Consider the following 19,842-nt stretch of genomic DNA (forward strand, 5'->3'; position numbering starts at 1 on the left):
AAGAAAACAAAAAGACCAACAAGAAGGTGCATCATCATTAAATTTCAGAATACCAAAAATGTTTTCTAAAATTTACAACGGATCAGAAATCAAAAAGGCATTGGACACTTTGCAATAACAGAAGTCATATAGACAACAATATAGCAATATCCTCAAAATTGAGTGGAAAAGCACTTCAACTTAGAATCTGAACTATACTGATTATGAACTCTAAGGGGTAGATTAAAGATTTTTCATTTCAAAATTTATCTTCTAACAATCTGCGGCATATTGTATTTTCAAAAAATGGGCACAGCAACATTTCTGGTCCCATACTCCCCCAGAACCTTGCCATTCCACCAAGAAGCCTATTTTTCCTTCCCTTGAATCTGATCAGGATATTGTAACTGCCCCCACAAACTGAATGCAGCAAAAATGACAGTGAATGTCATGCTGAAGACATCAGCGTCTAAGTCATAAAAGAAATATGACTTCCTCACAGCTCTTAACATGTTCATTCTGGGGATCACCATTATGTTGTAAGGAAGCCCAAGCCACAGAGAGAGGCCACGGGTAGATAGGCATTCCATCTGACATCCCCAGGTAAGGCCTCTGATGAGTAGGCTGAGAGCTCACTGATGATAAGGACAGCATACAGGAGCTCTCTGATGAACCCTTCCTGAATTGATGATTAGTGAGCAAAATTCATGTGTTCAGCGTTTTTAGCCAAAATTTTGCTAAACCTTAGTAGCCAGAACAGATTTTATCACCTAGAAGTGGAAAGCTGCTGGTATTTAAAAAAAAAAAAAATAGAAAAAGAAAAACCTAAAACATAGGAGTAGCTTTGGAACCTGACAGGTGAAAGCCAAATGCACCCTCAAAGAGAAGCCTGAGGGCCTGTGAGGATGCGCCAAAGAGTACTGGCAGGAAAAGTGAGGAAAATGTTGGAATGGGAACTTTGTTATGTATTAGTAGAAAGTTTACCAACACTGTTGGCTGCAATAACGGGGAAAGTAGACAAGTATGACTCATTTTATTGTGCTTCACAGATACTGTTTAAAAATTGAGAATTTGTGGCAACCATGCATCAATCAAGTGCGGGGTGTAGCAGCAAGTGCTGATAATAGAAGCTGCAGAAAGTTACCCAGAAAATCTAGCTAAGACAATTAATGAAGGTGGCTACACTAAACAAGATTTAATTCTAACCCTAATTAAACAGACTTCTATTGAAGAAGATGCCATCTAAAACTTTCATAACTGGAGAAGAGAAGTCAATGCCTGGCTTCAAAGGTCCAAAGAACAAGCTTACTCTCTTGTTGGGGGCTAATACGGCTGGTGACCAAACTGAAGCCAATACTCATTAACCATACTAAAAATCCTAGGGCCTTTAAGAATTATGCTAAATCTACTCTGCCTATGCTCTATAAATGGAAAAAAAAAAAAAAAGCATGGATGACAATACATCTGTTTACTACACGGTCTACTGAATGTTATAAGACCACTATCGAGATCTGCTCAGAAAAAAAAAAAAAAAGGTTCCCTTCAAATTCTGACTACTCATTAACAATCCACCTAGTCACCCAAGAGCTCTGATGGAGACATACAATTAAGAATAGTGTTACTTTCGTGCCTACTACCATGATATCTATTCTATAGCCCATGGATCAAGGAATAATATCGACTTTCAAGTCTTATTAAAGAAATACACTTTGTAAGGCTATAGCTGCCAAAGACAGCGATTCCTTGGATAAACCTGGACAAAGTAAACTGAAAACTTTCTGGAAAGTATTTGCCATTCTAGATACCATTAAGAACATCTGTGATTTGTGGGAATAAGTCAAACATGTAAGGAGTTGAGAAGCAGTAGATACCAACCCTTACGGACAACTTTGAGGCATTCAAGATGTCAGTGGAGGAAGTAATTGCAGATGTGCCAGAAATAGTAAGAGAACTAAAATTAGAAGAGGAGCTAAAGATGTGACTGAGCAATCTCAGGATAAAACTTTAATGTAGTTACTTCTCAGGTTTGAGCAAAGAAAATGGTTTTTAAGATGGAATCTACTCCTGGTGAAGATGCTGTGAAGATTGTTGAAATGACAACAAAAGATTTAGAATATTCCATAAACTTAGTTGCTAAAACAGCAGCAGGATTTAACAGCACTAACTTCAATTTTGAAAGAAGTACTACTGTGGATAAAATGCTATCAAACAGCATTGCATGCAACAGAGAAATCATTCATAAATGGAAGAGTTCATCAATATGGCAAATGTTACTGCTTTAAGAAATTGTCAGGTCATCCCAAACTTCAATAAACACCTACCCTGGTTTATCAGCAGCCATCAACATTGAGATAAGACCCTCTACCAGCAAAAAGATTACTACTCACTGAAAGCAAGTTCAGATAATGGTAGGCATTTCTTAGCAATTGACAATTTAATTTATGTAATTATTTTATCTTTTAATCTTTTATTAAGTTTTTATTTTAATTACCGTATAGTTAACATATAACATATTAGTTTCAGGTGTACAACAGAGTGATTCAACAATTCGATTCACCCCGTCCTCATCATGACAAGCACGCTCCTTAATCCCCATCACCTATTTCATCTAACCCCCACCAACCTCCCTTTCTGGTTACCATCAGTTTGTTCTCTATAGTTAAGAGTCTGTTTCTTGGTTTGTCTCCTTTTTCTTTGCTTGTTTGTTACTTAAATTCCATATGTGAGTGAAATCATATGGTATTTGTCTTTCTCTGACTTTTTCACTTTGCATTATACTCGCCAGCTATACCCATGTCGTTGCAAATGGCAAGATTTCATTCTTTTTATGGCTGAATAATATTCCACTGTATATACGTATCACTTCTCTATCCATTTATCTATTGATGGGCATTTGGGTTGCTTCCATAATTTGGTTGTTGTAAATAATGTTGCTATAAATGTAGGGGAGCATGTATCTGTTTCAATCAGTGTTTTGTATTTTATGGGTAAATACCCAGTAGTGCGATTAGTGATCATAGAATACTTCTATTTTAAAATTTCTGAGGAACATCCACACATTTTTCCACAGTAGTTGCACGTTTTCATTCCTACCAATGATACAAGAAAGTTCCTTTTACTCTACATCCTTGCCAACACTTGTTTCTTGTGTTTTTCATTTTAGTCATTTTGACAGGTATGAGGTGTTATCCCTTTGTAGTTTTGATTTGCATTTCCCTGATGATGAATGATGTTGAACCATCTTTTCATGTGTCTGTTGGCCATCTGAATATCTCTGAAGAAATGTCTATTCATGCCCAGTTTTCTGAACACTATTTCATGAAGACATTGCTGTTTTCCCATTGCCTATTCATTCCTACTTTAACAAAGATTAATTGACCATATAGCTGTAAGTTTATTTCTGGGTTTTCTATTCAGTTCTATTGATTTATGTGACTATTTTTGTGCCAGTACCATACTGGTTTTTTCAAGATTGCTTTGGCTATTTGGGGTCTTTTGTGGTTCCATATACATTTTAGGATTGTTTGTTCTAGTTTTGTAAAAAATGCTGTTGGTATTTTGATAGGGATTGTATTAAATCTGTAGAATGCTTTGGGTAGTATACATTTTACCGATATCTGTTCTTCTAATCCAGGAACATGGATTGTCTTTCCATTTCTTAGTGTCTTTTTCAAATTCATCAATATTTTATTTCACAGAGAATAGGTCTCTCACCTCCTGGGTTAAGTTTATTCCTAGGTATTTTATTATTTTGGTGCAATTGTAAATGGGACTGTTTTCGTAACTTCTCTTTCTGCTGCTTCATTATTAGTACATAGAAATGCAACAGATTTCTATACATTGATTTTGTATCCTGTGGCTTTACTGAATTCATTTACCAGTTTTAGTAGCTTTTTGGGTGGAGTTTTTAGGGTTTTCTATATATAGTATCATGCCATCTGCAAATAGTTAAAGTTTTACTTCTTCCTTACCAATTTGTATGCTTTGTATTTCCTTTTGTTGTCTGACTGCTGTGGCTAGAGTTTCCAATACTATGTTGAATAAAACTGGTGAAAGTAGACACTTGTGCATTGTTCCTGATCTTGGGGGAAAAACTCAATTTTTCACCATTAAGTATAATGTTAGTTGTAGGTTTTTCATATATGGCCTCTATTATGTTGAAGTGTATTCCCTCTAAACCTACTGTTGAGTCTTTGTCATGAATGGATGTTGTGGTTTGTCAAATGATTTTTCTGCATACACTGAAACAATGATAGGGTTTTTATCCTTTCTCTGATATGTTGTATCATAGTGATTAACTTCATTTTGTTTTTAAAGATTTTATTTATTTATTCATGAGAGACACACACAGAGAGGCAGAGACTTAGGCAGAGGCAGAAAGCAGGCTCCCCATGGGAGCCTGATGTGGGACTCAATTCCAGGACCCTAATATCATGACCTGAGCCAAAGGCCGATGCTCAACCACTGAGTCACTCAGGTGTCCCAATGACTGACTTTTGAATATTGAATCATCCCTTGCATTCCGGTAATAAATCCCACTTGATTGTAGTGATGATTTTTTTTAATGTATTGTTGGGTTTGGTTTGCTAGTATTTTGTTGAGGATTTTTGCATTTATATTTTATCAGAGATACTGGCCTGAGTTCACTTTTTTGTGGTGTCTGTATCTGGTTTTGGTCGCAGAATTATACTGCCCTCCTAGAACGAATTTGGAAATTGTCCTTCCTTTTCTACGTTTTGGAATTGTTTAAGAAGAATAGGTAATAACTCTTCTTCAAATGTTTGTCAGAATTTGCTTATAAAGCCAGCTGGTTCTGGACTTCAGGTTTTTTGGGGAGTTTTTTGATTACTGATTCAATTTCCTTGCTAGCCATCGGTCTGTTCAACCTTTCTGTTTCTTTTTTCAGATTTGGTAGGTTATATGTTTCTGGGAATTTATCTATTTTTCCTGGGTTGTCCCAATTTGTTGGCATAATTTTTTTTTCTTTTCTTTTTCTTTTTTTTTTTTTTTTTATGATAGTCACACAGAGAGAGAGAGAGAGAGGCAGAGACACAGGCAGAGGGAGAAGCAGGCTCCATGCACCAGGAGCCCGACGTGGGATTCGATCCCGGGTCTCCAGGATCGCGCCCTGCCCAAAGGCAGGCGCTAAACCACTGCGCCACCCAGGGATCCCTCATAATATTCTCTTACAATTGTTTGTGTATCTGTGGCCTTGGTTGTTATTTCTCCTCTCTCATTTGTGATTTTGTTTGAGTTCTTTCTCTTTTTCTCTTAATAACTCTGGCTACAGGTTTATCAATTTTTGATTTTTTCAAAGAACCAGCTCCCGGTTTCACTGATCTGTTATATTGGTTTTTTTAGTTTCCCTATTATTTACTTCTGCTCTAATCTTTATTATTTCCTTCCTTCTACTGGTTTACGGTTTTGTTTTCTCTAGCTCCATTAAATGTTAGGTTGTTTGAGATTTGTCTTGCTTCTTGAGATAGGTCTATATTGCTATAACCTTCCCACTTGGAACCACTCTTGCTATATCCCAAGGATTTTGAATCACTGTATTTTTTTCATTTTTGTTTCCACATAAGTTTTGATTTTTTTTTTTATTTCTCAGTTGACTCATTCATTGTTTAGTAACATGTTACTTTATTTCCATGTATTTGCTCTTTCCAGAGTTTTTCTTATGGTTGATTTCTAGTTTCTTAGTATTATGGTCAGAAAAGACACATGGTATGAGTTCAATCTTTTTGAGTTTGTTGAGACTTGTTTTGTCACCTAAAATGTGATGTATTCCAGAGAATGTTCCATGTGCACTTGAAAAGAATATGTATTCTACTGTTTTAGGATGGAATGTTCCTAATATATCTGTTAAATTCATCTGGACCAGTATATCATTCAAAGTTTCCTTGATTTTCTCTTTGGATGGTATGTTCAATGATTTAAGTGGGAAGTCCCCTACTATTACTGTGTTACTATCATTTAGTTCCTTTACACTTGTTATTAACTGTTTATGTATTTAGGTGCTCCTATGTTGAGTGCATAAATATGTACAATTATCATATCCTCTTGTTTGATTGTCCCTTTTATTATCATATAGTGTTTTTCTTTGTCTCTTATTTATCCTTGTTTTAGTCTACTTTGTCTAATATAAGTATTATTACTCTGACTTTCTTTTGACATCCATTTGCAAGGTAAATGTCTCTCCATCTTCTCACTTTCAATCTGTTGGTGTCTTTAGGGCTAAATGAATCTGCTGTAGGCAGCAGATAAATGGGTCTTTTTTAAAAAATTAATTCTGTCATCCTATGTCTTCTGACTGAAATGTTTAATCCACTTACATTCAAAGTAATTATTGATAGTTACATATTTATTGCCATTTTGTTATTTGTTTTGTGACTGTGTCTTTAGTTTCTCTCTAATCCTTTCTTCTCTTGCTCTCTTTCATGTTTTGCTGATTTTCTTTAGTGATATACTTGGATTCCTTTCTCTTTATTCTTCATTTATCTATTACTGGATTTGAATTTGTGGTTATCATTAGGTTTGTATAACATATCCATTTCCTTCCCCAGATTAAGGGAAGTTATTATTTCTTAAAAAAAATTTTTTGCCCCCTTTTTCTCTCTCTTTTTTTCTGGGATCCCTTCAGTGTGAATGTTATTATGTTTGATATAGTCACTGAATTCCCTAAGACTATTCCCAATTTGCATAAATTTTTCTTCTCTCATTTGTGCAGCTTGGTTACTTTCCAAAACTCTGTCTTCTGTATCATTAATTTGTCCCTCTATTTCATCTATCCTGTTATTTATTCCATCAAGTGGATTTTAAATTTCATTCATTGTGTTTTTCATCTCTAATTGGTTCTTTTTTCGTCCTTTTAAGGGTTTCCCTGATGTCTTCTCCTCTTTTCTCAAGTCTAGTGAGTATTTTTATGATCAATACTTTAAATTCTCTATTGGGCATATTACTTACATTCATTTCATGTAGCTCTCTGGCAGTGGTTTGGTCCTATTCTTTCACTTGGGACATATTTCTCTGTCTCATTTTGTTTATCTCTCTGTGTCTCTTTCTGTTTTAGGAAAGTCAGCTATACCAACTGCTCTTGAAGGTAATGCTTTATATCTAAGAAGTCCTGTAGTGCCCGGAGGTGCAGTGCTCCCTGTTCCCCGGGACCTGCTGCTTCAGAGGGTGTCTCCTATGTATGTTGCATGTGTCCTATTGTGTTCTTGCCAGTTTTCCCTTCAGTTCAGTTTTCTGCAGTGGCTTTTTGCCCACTATGGGCTGTTTGGTCCCCAGCAGAGGTGGGGTGTACTGGTCTGTCTGCTAAGTAAGACCTGGAGCCTCTACTGTTGGGACTGGATCAGCTTAACCAGATCTGCCCACAGTGCCTGGGTAGGGCATGTACTTTTAAGAAGATGTACCTCAGACTTTTGTAGCACCTGCTACCACACCTGGTACAAGGACTGATGCCCTGCCAGATGTGTGGGTTGGGTGTCAAGGTATTGGTGAGGGTTGTGCATGTCTTCTGAGGGATACACTATACTGCTAGGACTCAGGCAGTATGACTGGGGAGGGCAGATCCAATGCAGCACAGTAGACAAGGCTTGGTTTAAGCAAGTTAGGTAGGGAGTGTCGGTGCTGCACTGCTTCCCAAAGGTGGCTGTGTCTTTAAGCTGAGGTGCAGGGCAGAGAAATGCAGGTGCCAGCTCCTTTGTTCTAAGAGGTCTCTCTGAGATCTCTCTCTTGATAAGCTCTGTAATGAGTAAATCACTGTCCCTTCCATGTGTCCCAGGTAGCTGTCAAATTGCTGATTCTATGCTGTACCTGCTCAGGCTGTTTGGTGTGCTGTCTCTTTAAGAGTGGGGGCTCCACTTCCTAAGGTCCTCCAGGCGCTCCCAGAACTGAGCCTGCAGATTTTTAGAATTCTAGGCTTTAAGTCTCCTTGGTTCTAAGAACTCACAAAATTCAACCCCTCTTGCTTTCAAAGCCAGATGTTATGTGAGTTCATCTTTCCCTTGTAGGCTTCCTTGCATGATTATGTTCAGAGACAGCTATAGTCTGTCCAGAGATGGCCATAGTCTGTTTAGGTCTCAAATCACATCTTACCTTCTTTGATGTGGCCTCTTCTCTACCTTTGCTCGTGCAGTTTACCCTGACAGTCTTCAGGTCATTTTCTGGATTATGTATGCTGATGTGAATGTTATCTAGTTGTACTCATGGGACAAGGTAAGCCAGGATCTCATACTCCACCACTTTCACCTCTCTCCCCTCATGTGCATATTTTTTTAAACGTAACACTATTACATACTTAATAGTCTACAGTATAGTCTAAACATAACTTTTATATGCACTGGGAAATTCAAAAATTCATTTGATTCACTTTACTGTGATTTTCGCTTTATTATGGCAGCCTGGAACAGAATCCATAATATGCCTGTACTTATTGAATTAGATGATCTAGCTAAGAAGTCCAGGCAGTATTAATGGTACCACTTACTTCTAGTTGGCTATAGTAAAACCTGAGAGAAGAGAGAAAAATAAAAAGAACTGCTAAAAATAAAGAGAGAAGATCTCTTGGGTTTAAAAAGAAAAATGTCTCTCATTCCTAGCTTCTCTAAAGTTTTCAAATTAAGAAAGAGCTTCAAAGAGATGAAACCCAAGATGGGCTAGAAAATTCTTTGTTAATTCCTCTGAAGAAAACTGAGGCAGTGCCTTAGATAACTGTCTAGCCAGACAAAAGGCTTCCTAGGGCTTCTAAGAAACTTAAGGGAGCCTAAAGGCTTATTTTGTAGACTTGTGGGTATTAGTTTTGTCTAAAGAAATGGATGTAAAGTGGATTCATAAGAAAACTACAAATATTTTTAAGTAATTGTATCATCTTGGTCTAAAAGGGATAGAGACAATATCAAATGAATAGAGGCCTATGGACACTTAGCTTCTATAGAAGAGAAAACAGGCTAAAAAAACTACTCATCTGCAAATAAGGGCTACATTTTACAGAAAGAAAGCTGATTCAGAAGGCAATATGAAAAACCCAGAATTACTCCATCAAGAATCATTTCCAGAAAGTGAAATTAATTCCTTATCAAAGAAATGGCAACATCTTCCCAGCTGGATTCAGAACTGCTATGGCCCAGTGGCTCCTGCATAGCTTCCATTTTTGCCCTTTTTCAGTGGAAGGGCCTAGAGTAGTTTTCCTAGGCCTATGCACTGCCCTATGATAGGTGTGTGGGGGACAGTTACCTGCTACCCTGTCTCTTTAGTTCACTTGTCTTCATACCAAAAAAGACTGTACTTGAGGAACATACCCAAGAAACCTCATCTGTACCTGAACTTAGATACTTAACCCTCAGACCCTCAACATAGCCTGATTCTTTTTTTTTAACATGAGCCTGATTCTGTAATGTGACAGAGTCTGGAAGTTTCAGGGGAAGGAGCTGAGCACATTTTTGCACATAAGAGAGAAGTAAATTCTTATTGCCAGGATTGTGACAGATTGTATTTTCCCAAATTTCCATAGATAGACTTCTTGACCTTTGCCTCTCTATTAAGAGATGGAATCTATTTCCTCCTCTTTGAACCTAGGTGGGACTTTGTGACTAACTTAAAAGTGCCAGACAGGAAAGTTAAGAGAGCCTTTAGAGGATTCCAGTCCCTAGACTTCATGCCATAACAGCTAATACAAAAAGTGGAATAAAAACTAATTATCTCCAGTAGTCTCTAACCAAACTGCAGATTCACAAAGAAAATACATGTCATCAAGGTTTGATCTGAAAGGTGCTTTGCAGAGCTGCTGAAACATGTGGAATATTAAAAAGATAAAACAACCAATGGAAAAATGGAAGTAATTATTAACTCCAGAAAAAGCAAAAAAATTATACCATAAAGAAAATATAATCACGACCAAGTACTTAGTTCAGCAATGGGGAATATTTACAGAAATATTTACAGAATTTAAGTAATGAAAATACCAAAAATGAAGTTAAGTAAAAATCATGATATCACAGAGAGAATGAGGGGAAACAAACATTTATGAAAGATAAAGATAACTAAAATCCTCATCAATCATAATAGAAGGTCAATATATAATATCTAAAATGAAAGAACCAAGATATGTGTGTGTGTGTGTGTGTGTGTATATATACACTGTTTAAATTATTCAGAAAGATGAAGGTAAACATTGGAAAAGCAGCTACAAGAAGAAAACAAAGTTGCCTCTGAAAAGCATGAATGTATCTGCGTGAAGGTGGGAATGTGGAACAAAGAGAACTGCCTTTTAATATCATCTGAAAATTTAAACTATATTATGATTATTTTGATAAGAGTAAGTAAAATAAATATATGCAAACTTTTTTTTGGTATAAACATACTTACTATGGAAATGCTGTTGAAGAAGGAGCTAAAACTGGAGGATTCTTCCAAAACTCATCCAACAGACTCTGAATAATTTTTCCAAGATCTGAGTGCATTGTAAACTAAAAGTAACAGTAATACAGCATGATCAAAATCACTTTCAGAATAAGTCTTATTAGGATAATATCATTCTAAAGCTTATCTTAAATCTCCTTTGGCACAGCAAGAATCAAATGAAAAACAAAGGATATTGTGTCAAATGACCAGATTAGTAATCTACAACTGACAATATTTTCCCATTGGCTCAATGCCACAAATCGGTTAAAAATCTATTTAACCAGTAATGCAGCAAAAATATTTCCACATTTTTTTAAATAATTTGAAGGTTCAAAGGTAAATACTCAGAGTACATTTAAGTTTAGTCCTTCAAATTAATCAATCATTGATATATCCTAAGAACTTTGAGACATATTTGAATTTTATCCCCTCCTAACAACTACGGAAAATCTACTGTGAACCAAAGTTCTAAGATCAACAGGTCCTCATCACAGAAAAACAAATAAAACAAATAACCTTCAAATCAGTATTATCTATTAGATATATTGACCTTTTGCGGGGGGGAAATTACTTAGACCACATGAGATTTTAAATGCATTTTAAATTTATAAAATATGCAGTAGTAAAGTAATAATACACCTGTTATACTACTCTGAAATAAATTATACTATATACATACATTGTTTACTAATGGAGAGGTAACATATACTCCTTGTTTATCCATTAAGTGATGTTGTATTGGTGGGTAAACACTGATCACTGGTTTTTCCTGAGGAAACTGTGGAGGGAGTAATCTGTTAAAAGTAGAACAGATGAAAAAAAGATAAATGTTATGTTATATAGTCATAATTCTAAAATAAAGTTATAAGCAAATTAAATTTTCATGCTTTCATTTGGATTAACTATTCACAGTAATAAGTTGTATTATGGTTGTTGATTGAAAATACACAAAATGATACACTTGAGCAACAAAATTATAAAGCAATTCAGGGATCCCTGGGTGGCGCAGCGGTTTAGCGCCTGCCTTTGGCCCAGGGCGTGATCCTGGAGACCCGGGATCGAATCCCACATCGGGCTCCCGGTGCATGGAGCCTGCTTCTCCCTCTGCCCGTGTCTCTGCCTCTCTCTCTCTCTCTCTGTGTGTGTGTGACTATCATAAATAAATAAAAATTTAAAAAAAATAAAAAATAAAGCAATTCAATACAGTAAAATCTTCTTAATGTAAAATATGGATACCCTGAGTTACAAGGTATTATTCACATATGTCAATTAATTGCTTTCAAGCATAATATACCAAGTTATGCAAAATCTCAGATAAAATCAGGTCAGGTATTTGTATCAAGAGAACCACAGGAACCAATTTGACTATTAGACCACAGGTTCTGGCCATATAATTTTCTTGTGGTTTTCCTACTTATGAAATGCTGCCAGGAATTATTACACCATCTATTGAATTTTTAAAGAATGAGTAAAAAAGCAAAAGCAAAAGCACTATGATTAAAACAGTACAGCTGTCATTATGCCTTGGTGTTATAAGGGTATCTTCTAATTGTCCCCACTAACACAATTCTTCCAAGTCTGAGGTCCATCACATGGTTTCAATCAAAGAACAATCAATTCTCAATACCAAAACAAACAACAACAACAAAAAAAGGTGAAAATCTTAACCTTTAATACCACCACAAATTTAAAATTCAATATTGAAGTCCTAAATGGATTTTACTGGATATGAAACTCTTGATTTCTAAATGTCTCTAAACTCAGAAGAATATGCCCCTTTAAAACTGTCTCTCTGTTCCCCTGTTGGATCAGAAAATGGTTTGTATGGCAGCACTGTCAAGAAGAAAACTGGGTCCTTTTCGGCTTCTCCTACTTAGCCCTTCCTAGAGCATTTGGTAGAGATAAAACTACTTAATGTATATAGTCAAAGATGTTAAACCAGTCTGGTAAGGACAATGAATAGCCTTAGAGCCCAACAAATCTGGGTTTGTACCCTAACTATGTTACTATCTGTGTGTGTAATTTGTCCAATTTGCAGGGCTGCTGTGAGGATTCAAAAACTCCTATATCAAGATAACACAGCATAATGCATGGCATTATTATACATTCACACTTTCATTCACTTATTCAACTAGGATTTAATAAGGCCTTCTCTGTGCAGGCACTATGCTATACAATGAGAATATGAAGATGAAGAAGCCATGGTTCCTATCTTCAAGTTAGGTGCTTCTTACCTCAACCAAACACCTACTCTAGCACCCAGCCACCTCCTGCAATCTGAGGCAATAACTTTAAATACTTTCATACTAAAGATTAATAATTATACTTACAGTTAAATGAGTACTTTAGCAATCATTTTGTCCCATCTTTCCTCTTAAATAACCTCATGACTGTAATTTTTAACTGAATTATTTTTCTTTAAATAGTAGACCAAATTCAGCCTTGAACTTTCTGGTTGACATAGTCTATCTGTTGCTGAAGACTAGAATATTTTCACTTGTTTCTAATATAGAGGTGGATATATGTCTAACAGTTTTCCATATGCAACTTCTTTGATTGTTTCTCATCATTTGTAGATTTTCTCTTTCAGTCTACCTCCGGCTAAGATTTTAGTGCATATCAATAAAAACAATGACAGTATTATTATTATTACATCTTTTTAGTGCACTTCTTCTTGAATAGTTTCTTTCTTACAACAATATACTTTACAATGTCTTTAAAAATTTGTTTCACAAAACTGTGTGACTTTAGTAAGTTATAGTTTCTAGAAAAGGAATATTTTAAATAAGTTCACTTTAAACCATTTACTTCTAATAACTAAGAAAATAGGAAAAGATTTTTAAAAGTACTAATACATAAAAATACAGGATACAATTCTACTCACATATTAATGTTAATTGTCAGGTTGTTTACGGTGAATGGCAATCTGTATTCCACATCTTTCTGTATTTCAGCTATACTGTAGGAGAAAATTTGAGAGAAAAATTCACCTGAAGGTATAAAACCATTAATGTTAAAAAGAACACCAAATGTTTTTAGACCCTACTAAAACTATTAATTTTAATCACTGAATCTAGCCATATAACTTGTATCTTGAGGGAAAAATGATCATAGATTTATCAAATAAGCAGGCAATAATATTCTGAGATATCCAAGTGTGTGTGTGTGGAGGGTATAGTAGAATGGGGACAGATGCTGAGGTAAAGTGGCAAAGAAAAACTCTCATACTAATGCTAGACTGATTTATTATCACTTTAATTCATCATTAGTAGATGTAATTGTGATCCCTCTGGTTAATACAAGTCAGCAAGAAATCTGGGTTCTGACTATAATTCTGCCATACCCAGCTATATAGACAGCTCGGGAAGTCTGGGTCTTAATAGCTTAAACTTAAAAGCCTGGATGAGATGTCTCCTATAGTCTTATGACAGACTGCTGGCTGCTCTCCAAAAACAAGTAACCTCCCTTTCTCTCTAAGCAAGAAAAGTCTGATTTTACTCTGAATAGCAATGTCCTAGCCTTTGCAGCTAGCTGTTCTTACAAACTTAAGTTTTAGCCAATAAGATAGATACAGAGAGGTTGTAGGATAGAATTACCATGAAAACATCTAAAAGAGTCCATTTGCCCCTCCTGCCTCTACCTGATAGCCACACTTCTAACAAGCCATCCTGGGCCACGAGTGACCCTGAAAATGGAAGTCATACACAAGGGAGAGCTAAGCAGAAAGAAAGAAGTAGTTTGGGTCTTCAATGACTATGGAATTGTCAAACCGAATTTCTTTTTTGTGAGAGAAAAAAAAAAAAATTCTATCTTGTTTAAGTCAGAATTTTGGGAGTCTTTGCTAGTAGCAGCTGAATATAAGCCAACTAATATAATTTCCTTATACTTTAACATTCTATATTTAGAGTCTAATTTAGTTTATTGTTAATTGCAGGGATACATTACTACAATTATAATCTAGCAGCCAAATCTTTGGGGGACTCACTCCAAATTCTAACGAATATTCACAATATTTCCAAAGAGAAAAATGTTAAGTAGTATTAATGAGTTAAGGTTGAGAAGAACCTTAATATTCAAAAAGACATGAAGCTTTTTTAAGCATGCATACCTTTGGAAGATCTAGGGTTTACATAATTTTTTGTTCTTTTGGTTGCTTCAACTAATGCTCCGTATTGACATCCCATGGAATAGGGTTAGGATTGAGATGAAGAAACAGCTGAGAACAGACTCAAAAATATATTCAATATTAGGACTTCCATAGTTTTATAGAAGTTTCTCTTTGGGGTTTAGTTTTGGACTAGAATACTAACAACCTGCTCAGTTGTAGGAACACCATATAATCAATTCAATGGCTTAAGTTTTCTATTCTTTTATATTATTTTTAGGACTCTATGATGTAACTGCTTCAAGGCAATACTGGTCACAAAAGCATCCATCAGTTCTAAGCTAAGCAGAACATATTCATGATTAAAAGTATGACCTCCTAATTAGGTTTCCTGGGTTCAACTCTCCCTCTAACTATTACTTATGTGATCATATGCCAACTACTTAACCTAAGGGACAACCCAGGTCGCTCAGCGGTTTAGCACCGCCTTTAGCTTGCTTCTCCCTCTGTCTGTGTCTCTGTGTCTCTGCATCTCTCTCTCTCTCTCTCTCTCATGAATAAATAAAAAATCTTAAAAAAAAAAACAACCCAAAAAACTACTTAACCTAAGCCTTGTCTCTCAAATGGAAAATAGGAATGTCAGTTGTTAGATTAAATCAGATACCTTCACAAAATACCATAATTGTTCAATACATGTTCAATTGTTCAATAAAGAATTAGCTATTATCAAATATGTATTTTGAACATGCATCGAAGTTGGAGCCTTTCTAAATCTGTAGTACCAAAGTTTTAACTCAGTTTTTCAGTGTATTTTTATATAAAACAAATTAAAGTGAATTTGACTAAAATAATTTTTACTTAAGCCATTGGTTAGAAGTGCTTTCCTTGTCTCCACAATTAGAGTGTTGACATTTATTAAGTTTTGACAAGTTTCCTTCACAAATGAAGTATAATAAATAAATGAAAGCAATTCTTATAATATTAGTGAGAGGTGTACCATCATTAACAAATTCCAATACAAGTTGTTCATGGCAATTGCTGGACTTCAGGACATGCCACTGCAAAATATGGCACTTCAGCATCTTGAATATTTTCAGCTGAAGGAGTTTAAGAGGAGAAGCAGGAAGGTTACCTTCTTCTCACCTCTTACTCTTTCCCTGAAACTGATCATGAAATCCTCATGTGAAATATGCTCTCCTCATACCAAGAGGAAAGTAGCATCCTCCACCTCAAAAGACAGAGGGACACTAAGAATAGTAACAAGCCTTGCTAAGCTGCCTACCCCCTCCTTGACTACAATCACCTCACATTCCTTTACCCATTGTATTCCTCCATGACTGCGCACTTCTTAGAATTCTGTACACTTTTGATGAAACCCAGCATTAAAAAACTCAGGTCTAACTATTTCTCTGGGGTTTTCCTTCCTTATTAAGTCATCCATCTCATTTAAACTTACATTAAATAAGTTTGTAGGTCTTTCCTCCTGTTAATCTGTCAGTTTAATTTTCAGGCCCACCAGGGATCTTAAGAGGGTTGAGGAAAATGTTTTCCTCCTCTACACTAGCTGCATTAGACAAAATAGCAGATATCTGTTTACTTAATTAAAACTAGAACCATCCCCTGAATATTCACAAATGTGATTTCAAATTTTTTGCTATTTTAAATAACTTTTTAAAAAAGATTTTAGGGATCCCTGGGTGGCGCAGCGGTTTGGCGCCTGCCTTTGGCCCAGGGCGCGATCCTGGAGACCCGGGATCGAATCCCACATCGGGCTCTCGGTGCATGGAGCCTGCTTCTCCCTCTGCCTATGTCTCTGCCTCTCTGTCTCTCTCTCTCTCTCTCTGTGACTATCATAAATAAATAAATAAAATATTAAAAAAAATAAAATAAAAAAAAAAATAAAAAAAAATAAAAAAGATTTTATTTAGGGATGCTCAGTTTAGCGCCACCTTCGGCCCAGGACATGATCCTGGGGACCCGGGATCAAGTCCCACATTGGGCTCCCTGCATGGAGCCTGTTTCTCCCCCTCCCTGTGTCTCTGCCTCTCTGCCTCTCCGTGTCTTATTTATTAAATAAATAAATAAATAAATAAATAAATAAATAAAATAAAATCTTAAAAACAATAAAAAATAAATAAAAGATTTTATTTATTCATGAGAGAGACAGAGAGAGGCAGGACAGAGAGAGGCAGAGACAGAGGGAGAGAAAGAAGCAGGCTCCCAATGGGGAGCCCGATGTGGGACTCAATCCCAGAACCCCGGGATCATGACCTGAGCCAAAGACAGATGTTCAACCACCGAGCCACCTTTAAATAACTTTTTAAAAACTTATTCTAGGGGTGCCTGGGTAGCTCAGGTAAACATCTGACTCGATTTTGGCTCAGGTCATGATCCTAGGGTTAAGGGATCAAGCCCTACATTGGGCTCTGCTGGAGATTCTCTCTCCCTCTGCTCTCCCACCATAAATAAATAAACAAACTTCTCTAAAAATGATTCATTCCCATTGGTGGCCGTGGGGGATAACAAGCAAAGAGAATATAAAAATCACTCAGGAAGTCGTATAGCCAAGATAACCTCTAACACATTGGTATATAACGTAATCTTTCTATATTTATACCTTTATGTAAAACAAAATACAATTGTATGTCTACACAATTTTGTAACTTGCTCTTTTCTGAATCAGTAAATGCTATTTTAAATTATCTTTTTAAAATGGTTATAAATAATGTTTTACTATATTGTTTCACCTATCCTCTATTAATTACTGAGATTATTTCCAATTTTTACTATTACAAATTACACTTTGATAAAAATTTTTTGCATCCTTATCTTTGAGCTGACAGGTAGCAGTATTTTGGATGTTAAGTACACACACATATTTTAAAGTAATACTGTAATCACACTATAAGAGCAAATTTGAATGATCTTCCATTAATACTATTATGTTCCAGTTTCTCTGAGAAGTGGATTACTATGGTTTTGCCTCATCAACTCTAAATTGGTTTGGAATTAAAGAAAGCTGAAAATTCTGTGTTAGAATGTGTGATTAATTGGCATTTTCATTTCTTCCATGGTCCTTGAAACTATAAACAAACAGACCTTGAGATGCAATAGAGGTACTGGTTATGGTTAAAAGACTCCTTTTGTAGAATCATTTATCTCTGATGTTATTACATTTTGTGTAAACTTGCATTTCATAAGAAAGACTTTGTTCAATTGTACAGCTACCATCTTAAAGAAAATACAGAAATGTGTGGTCTCTGAAGAGGGACACAGGATGAAGAAAAAATATCAAGTGACTAAAAAAGATCAAGATACTGAGAGCATGCTTTTTCCAGTGTAGGGTAAATGGAGGAATGTTTATAGCTAAACCTAGCAAATAAGGGATTCGAATGCTTTGATAAAGATGGCAGATCAAGATAAGACAACTTCCCTTTCCCAACTAAATCTCCAGGAAGTATTACAAAAGTCTAAACAACCAAATCTGTAACAGTGCTGAGAAGCAAAGAGTAATCAGACAAGAAGTTCTGAGGAATTTCTAAGATATTAAAAAAATGGATTAGATTTAAGGAAAAGAATGATAAATAAAGAAACAAGAAAAAGAAAGCAAATACAGGAACTAATGACAACCCAAAACATAAGATCAATGTAAAGTAGGAGTTGTTTAAAGGTCCTCCAAGCCCTTGAAGGAAGTCAATGCATATCAAGAGTGTAGAGGGCCACGCAGAAGCATTTCTCAGGGTAAGGAATGGGAAGACATGTGCAACAGCAGGTAGCAATCTTCTCTTTTCCCTGCTTGTTCCAACCAACAGATAGCACTAATATTTGTACCCATAAGAACTGTACTCAAAAGTAGCAGTGCCTTAGGAAGGCTTCCGTGCAGCCTGTTTCCAGAAGACAGCTATCAGCTTGTCCCATATTGGAGCAAAGCATTTTTTTTCATTCATCACCAGACGCAGGCTATCATAAACAGAGTTAAATATCCACCAACAAGTCAACAAAGAATTTCAAGCAGAAATGAACATTGATATGAAAATGAAAAATTAAGAAACAGGAAATTTAAAATAAATAGCTCAAATATATGGTTCAATACTCTGTTTGGAAAATGTTTCATACTATATATTCTTTTCTTGGAGAATACAGATGCATTTTTAGCATATTAAAGGCTTTGAGAAATTCTAAAGCATTTGATTTTTGTTTTCTCAATCTGTTTGACATGGACCGCGTTCTTTAACAGTATTCTTTGCCTACCGTTGTGTGGAACACAGGATAATGAAACAGATGTGCAAAGGCCTACAGGAACACAGAAGAGAGCACCCAACTTAAACAAGGGTGGGGGGGGTGGGGTCTTCAGGGAAATAAAATATCTAAACTACATTTAAAAATCAAGTAAGAGTTAACATGCAGGAAAGAGAATCAGCAAAACCAATTATACATTCTAGACAGAAAAAACACCATTGGAAGAACTTCAGATATGAAATAACACCGGGTCCCTAAAAAGTCTACATATCCTTTGCCATTAAAAATTTCACAACCTCACTGGCTTGTTAAAAAGAAAAGCAGAGGTCCAAAATTGAGACACTTAGGCCAAGTCACCATGGTGGGGATTAATACCTAACCTAACTGCAACCTCCTTAGAAATGTAGTCTTAACCAGTCAGGAATTTTCTACACAGCACTAAATGGGGTGATCTGTCACATGGGCCTTTTCCATAGCCCCCAAGATGAGATAACCCACCTAATTAATTAGACTCCCTACCCTTTACCCTTAGGGAAAAGTGACCCTGGTACAATCCTTTTTTAAATTTTGCTAACAATTTCTTTGCTCCATCATCCTTCCTATAAAATCCTCCGGTTTTGCACAACTACTGGGAGCTCCCTTGCTCCCTAGATGGGATGCTGCCCAATTCATGAATCATTTAATGAAGCCATCTACATCCTCAAAATTTGTTTTTTGTTTTTTTTTTTTAACAGGTTTTGTGGAAGCAGCAGGATCTGAAGTGAACTTCTAAAAGGCCTTCAGGGATAAAGAGAAACATAGGTGCAGCACTCTGTGAACCTTTCAAATTCACTGTCTTGTCATACATTTCCAAGGACTGTTGGTGAGCTCCTCTGGGTTTGAGCTCCACCCTCTTTGCATTTGAGCTTGGGTCTAATTGGCTTTGCAGTCCAGGGTTAATGAGTCAGTCTACACAGACAAGAGACTCTAACAGAGCTCCAATCCTTAGCCCTTGGTTCAGTCTATAATTCCACATTGGAATCCCTTCTCCAATTGTAGTTGGAGTCCTCATTGACTGGTATTTACTGGTTTAGTACCTTCCCCATTTGCAGTCCATTGTCTCCATTCACTAGAGTCTG

General features: G+C 36.1%; 1 protein-coding gene and 1 long non-coding RNA gene across 7 annotated transcripts in view; one reads left to right on the plus strand and one right to left on the minus strand.

Annotated features, from left to right (window-relative positions):
* The window catches only part of VPS37A (VPS37A subunit of ESCRT-I), a 75,448-nt gene that overhangs the window by 42,698 nt on the left and 12,908 nt on the right, over positions 1-19,842 (minus strand). For all 5 annotated transcript variants that reach the window (XR_012007521.1, XM_072776188.1, XM_072776191.1 and 2 more), the window contains exons 2-4: positions 13,265-13,339; positions 11,060-11,174; positions 10,345-10,445 (exon numbers count right to left, since the gene is read on the minus strand). Coding sequence is in view for 4 of the 5 variants with exons in the window: in XM_072776188.1 (XP_072632289.1) it covers positions 10,345-10,445; positions 11,060-11,174; positions 13,265-13,339 (291 nt within the window). In the remaining variant the exon portion in view is untranslated. The remainder of the gene's footprint in view (positions 1-10,344; positions 10,446-11,059; positions 11,175-13,264; positions 13,340-19,842) is intronic.
* On the plus strand, positions 493-18,625 carry LOC140604731 (uncharacterized). 2 transcript variants are annotated; one of them, XR_012007526.1, is made up of 5 exons: positions 493-582; positions 1,029-2,387; positions 6,853-6,889; positions 7,049-7,078; positions 8,117-8,389. It is a non-coding gene; the product is annotated as an uncharacterized lncRNA (long non-coding RNA). The 2 variants fall into 2 exon arrangements; XR_012007527.1 differs by lacking the exons at positions 6,853-6,889; positions 7,049-7,078; positions 8,117-8,389 and adding an exon at positions 17,710-18,625.

The sequence above is a fragment of the Canis lupus genome, chromosome 15, assembly GCF_048164855.1.
Source record: "Canis lupus baileyi chromosome 15, mCanLup2.hap1, whole genome shotgun sequence".
NCBI classification, from domain to species: domain Eukaryota; kingdom Metazoa; phylum Chordata; class Mammalia; order Carnivora; family Canidae; genus Canis; species Canis lupus.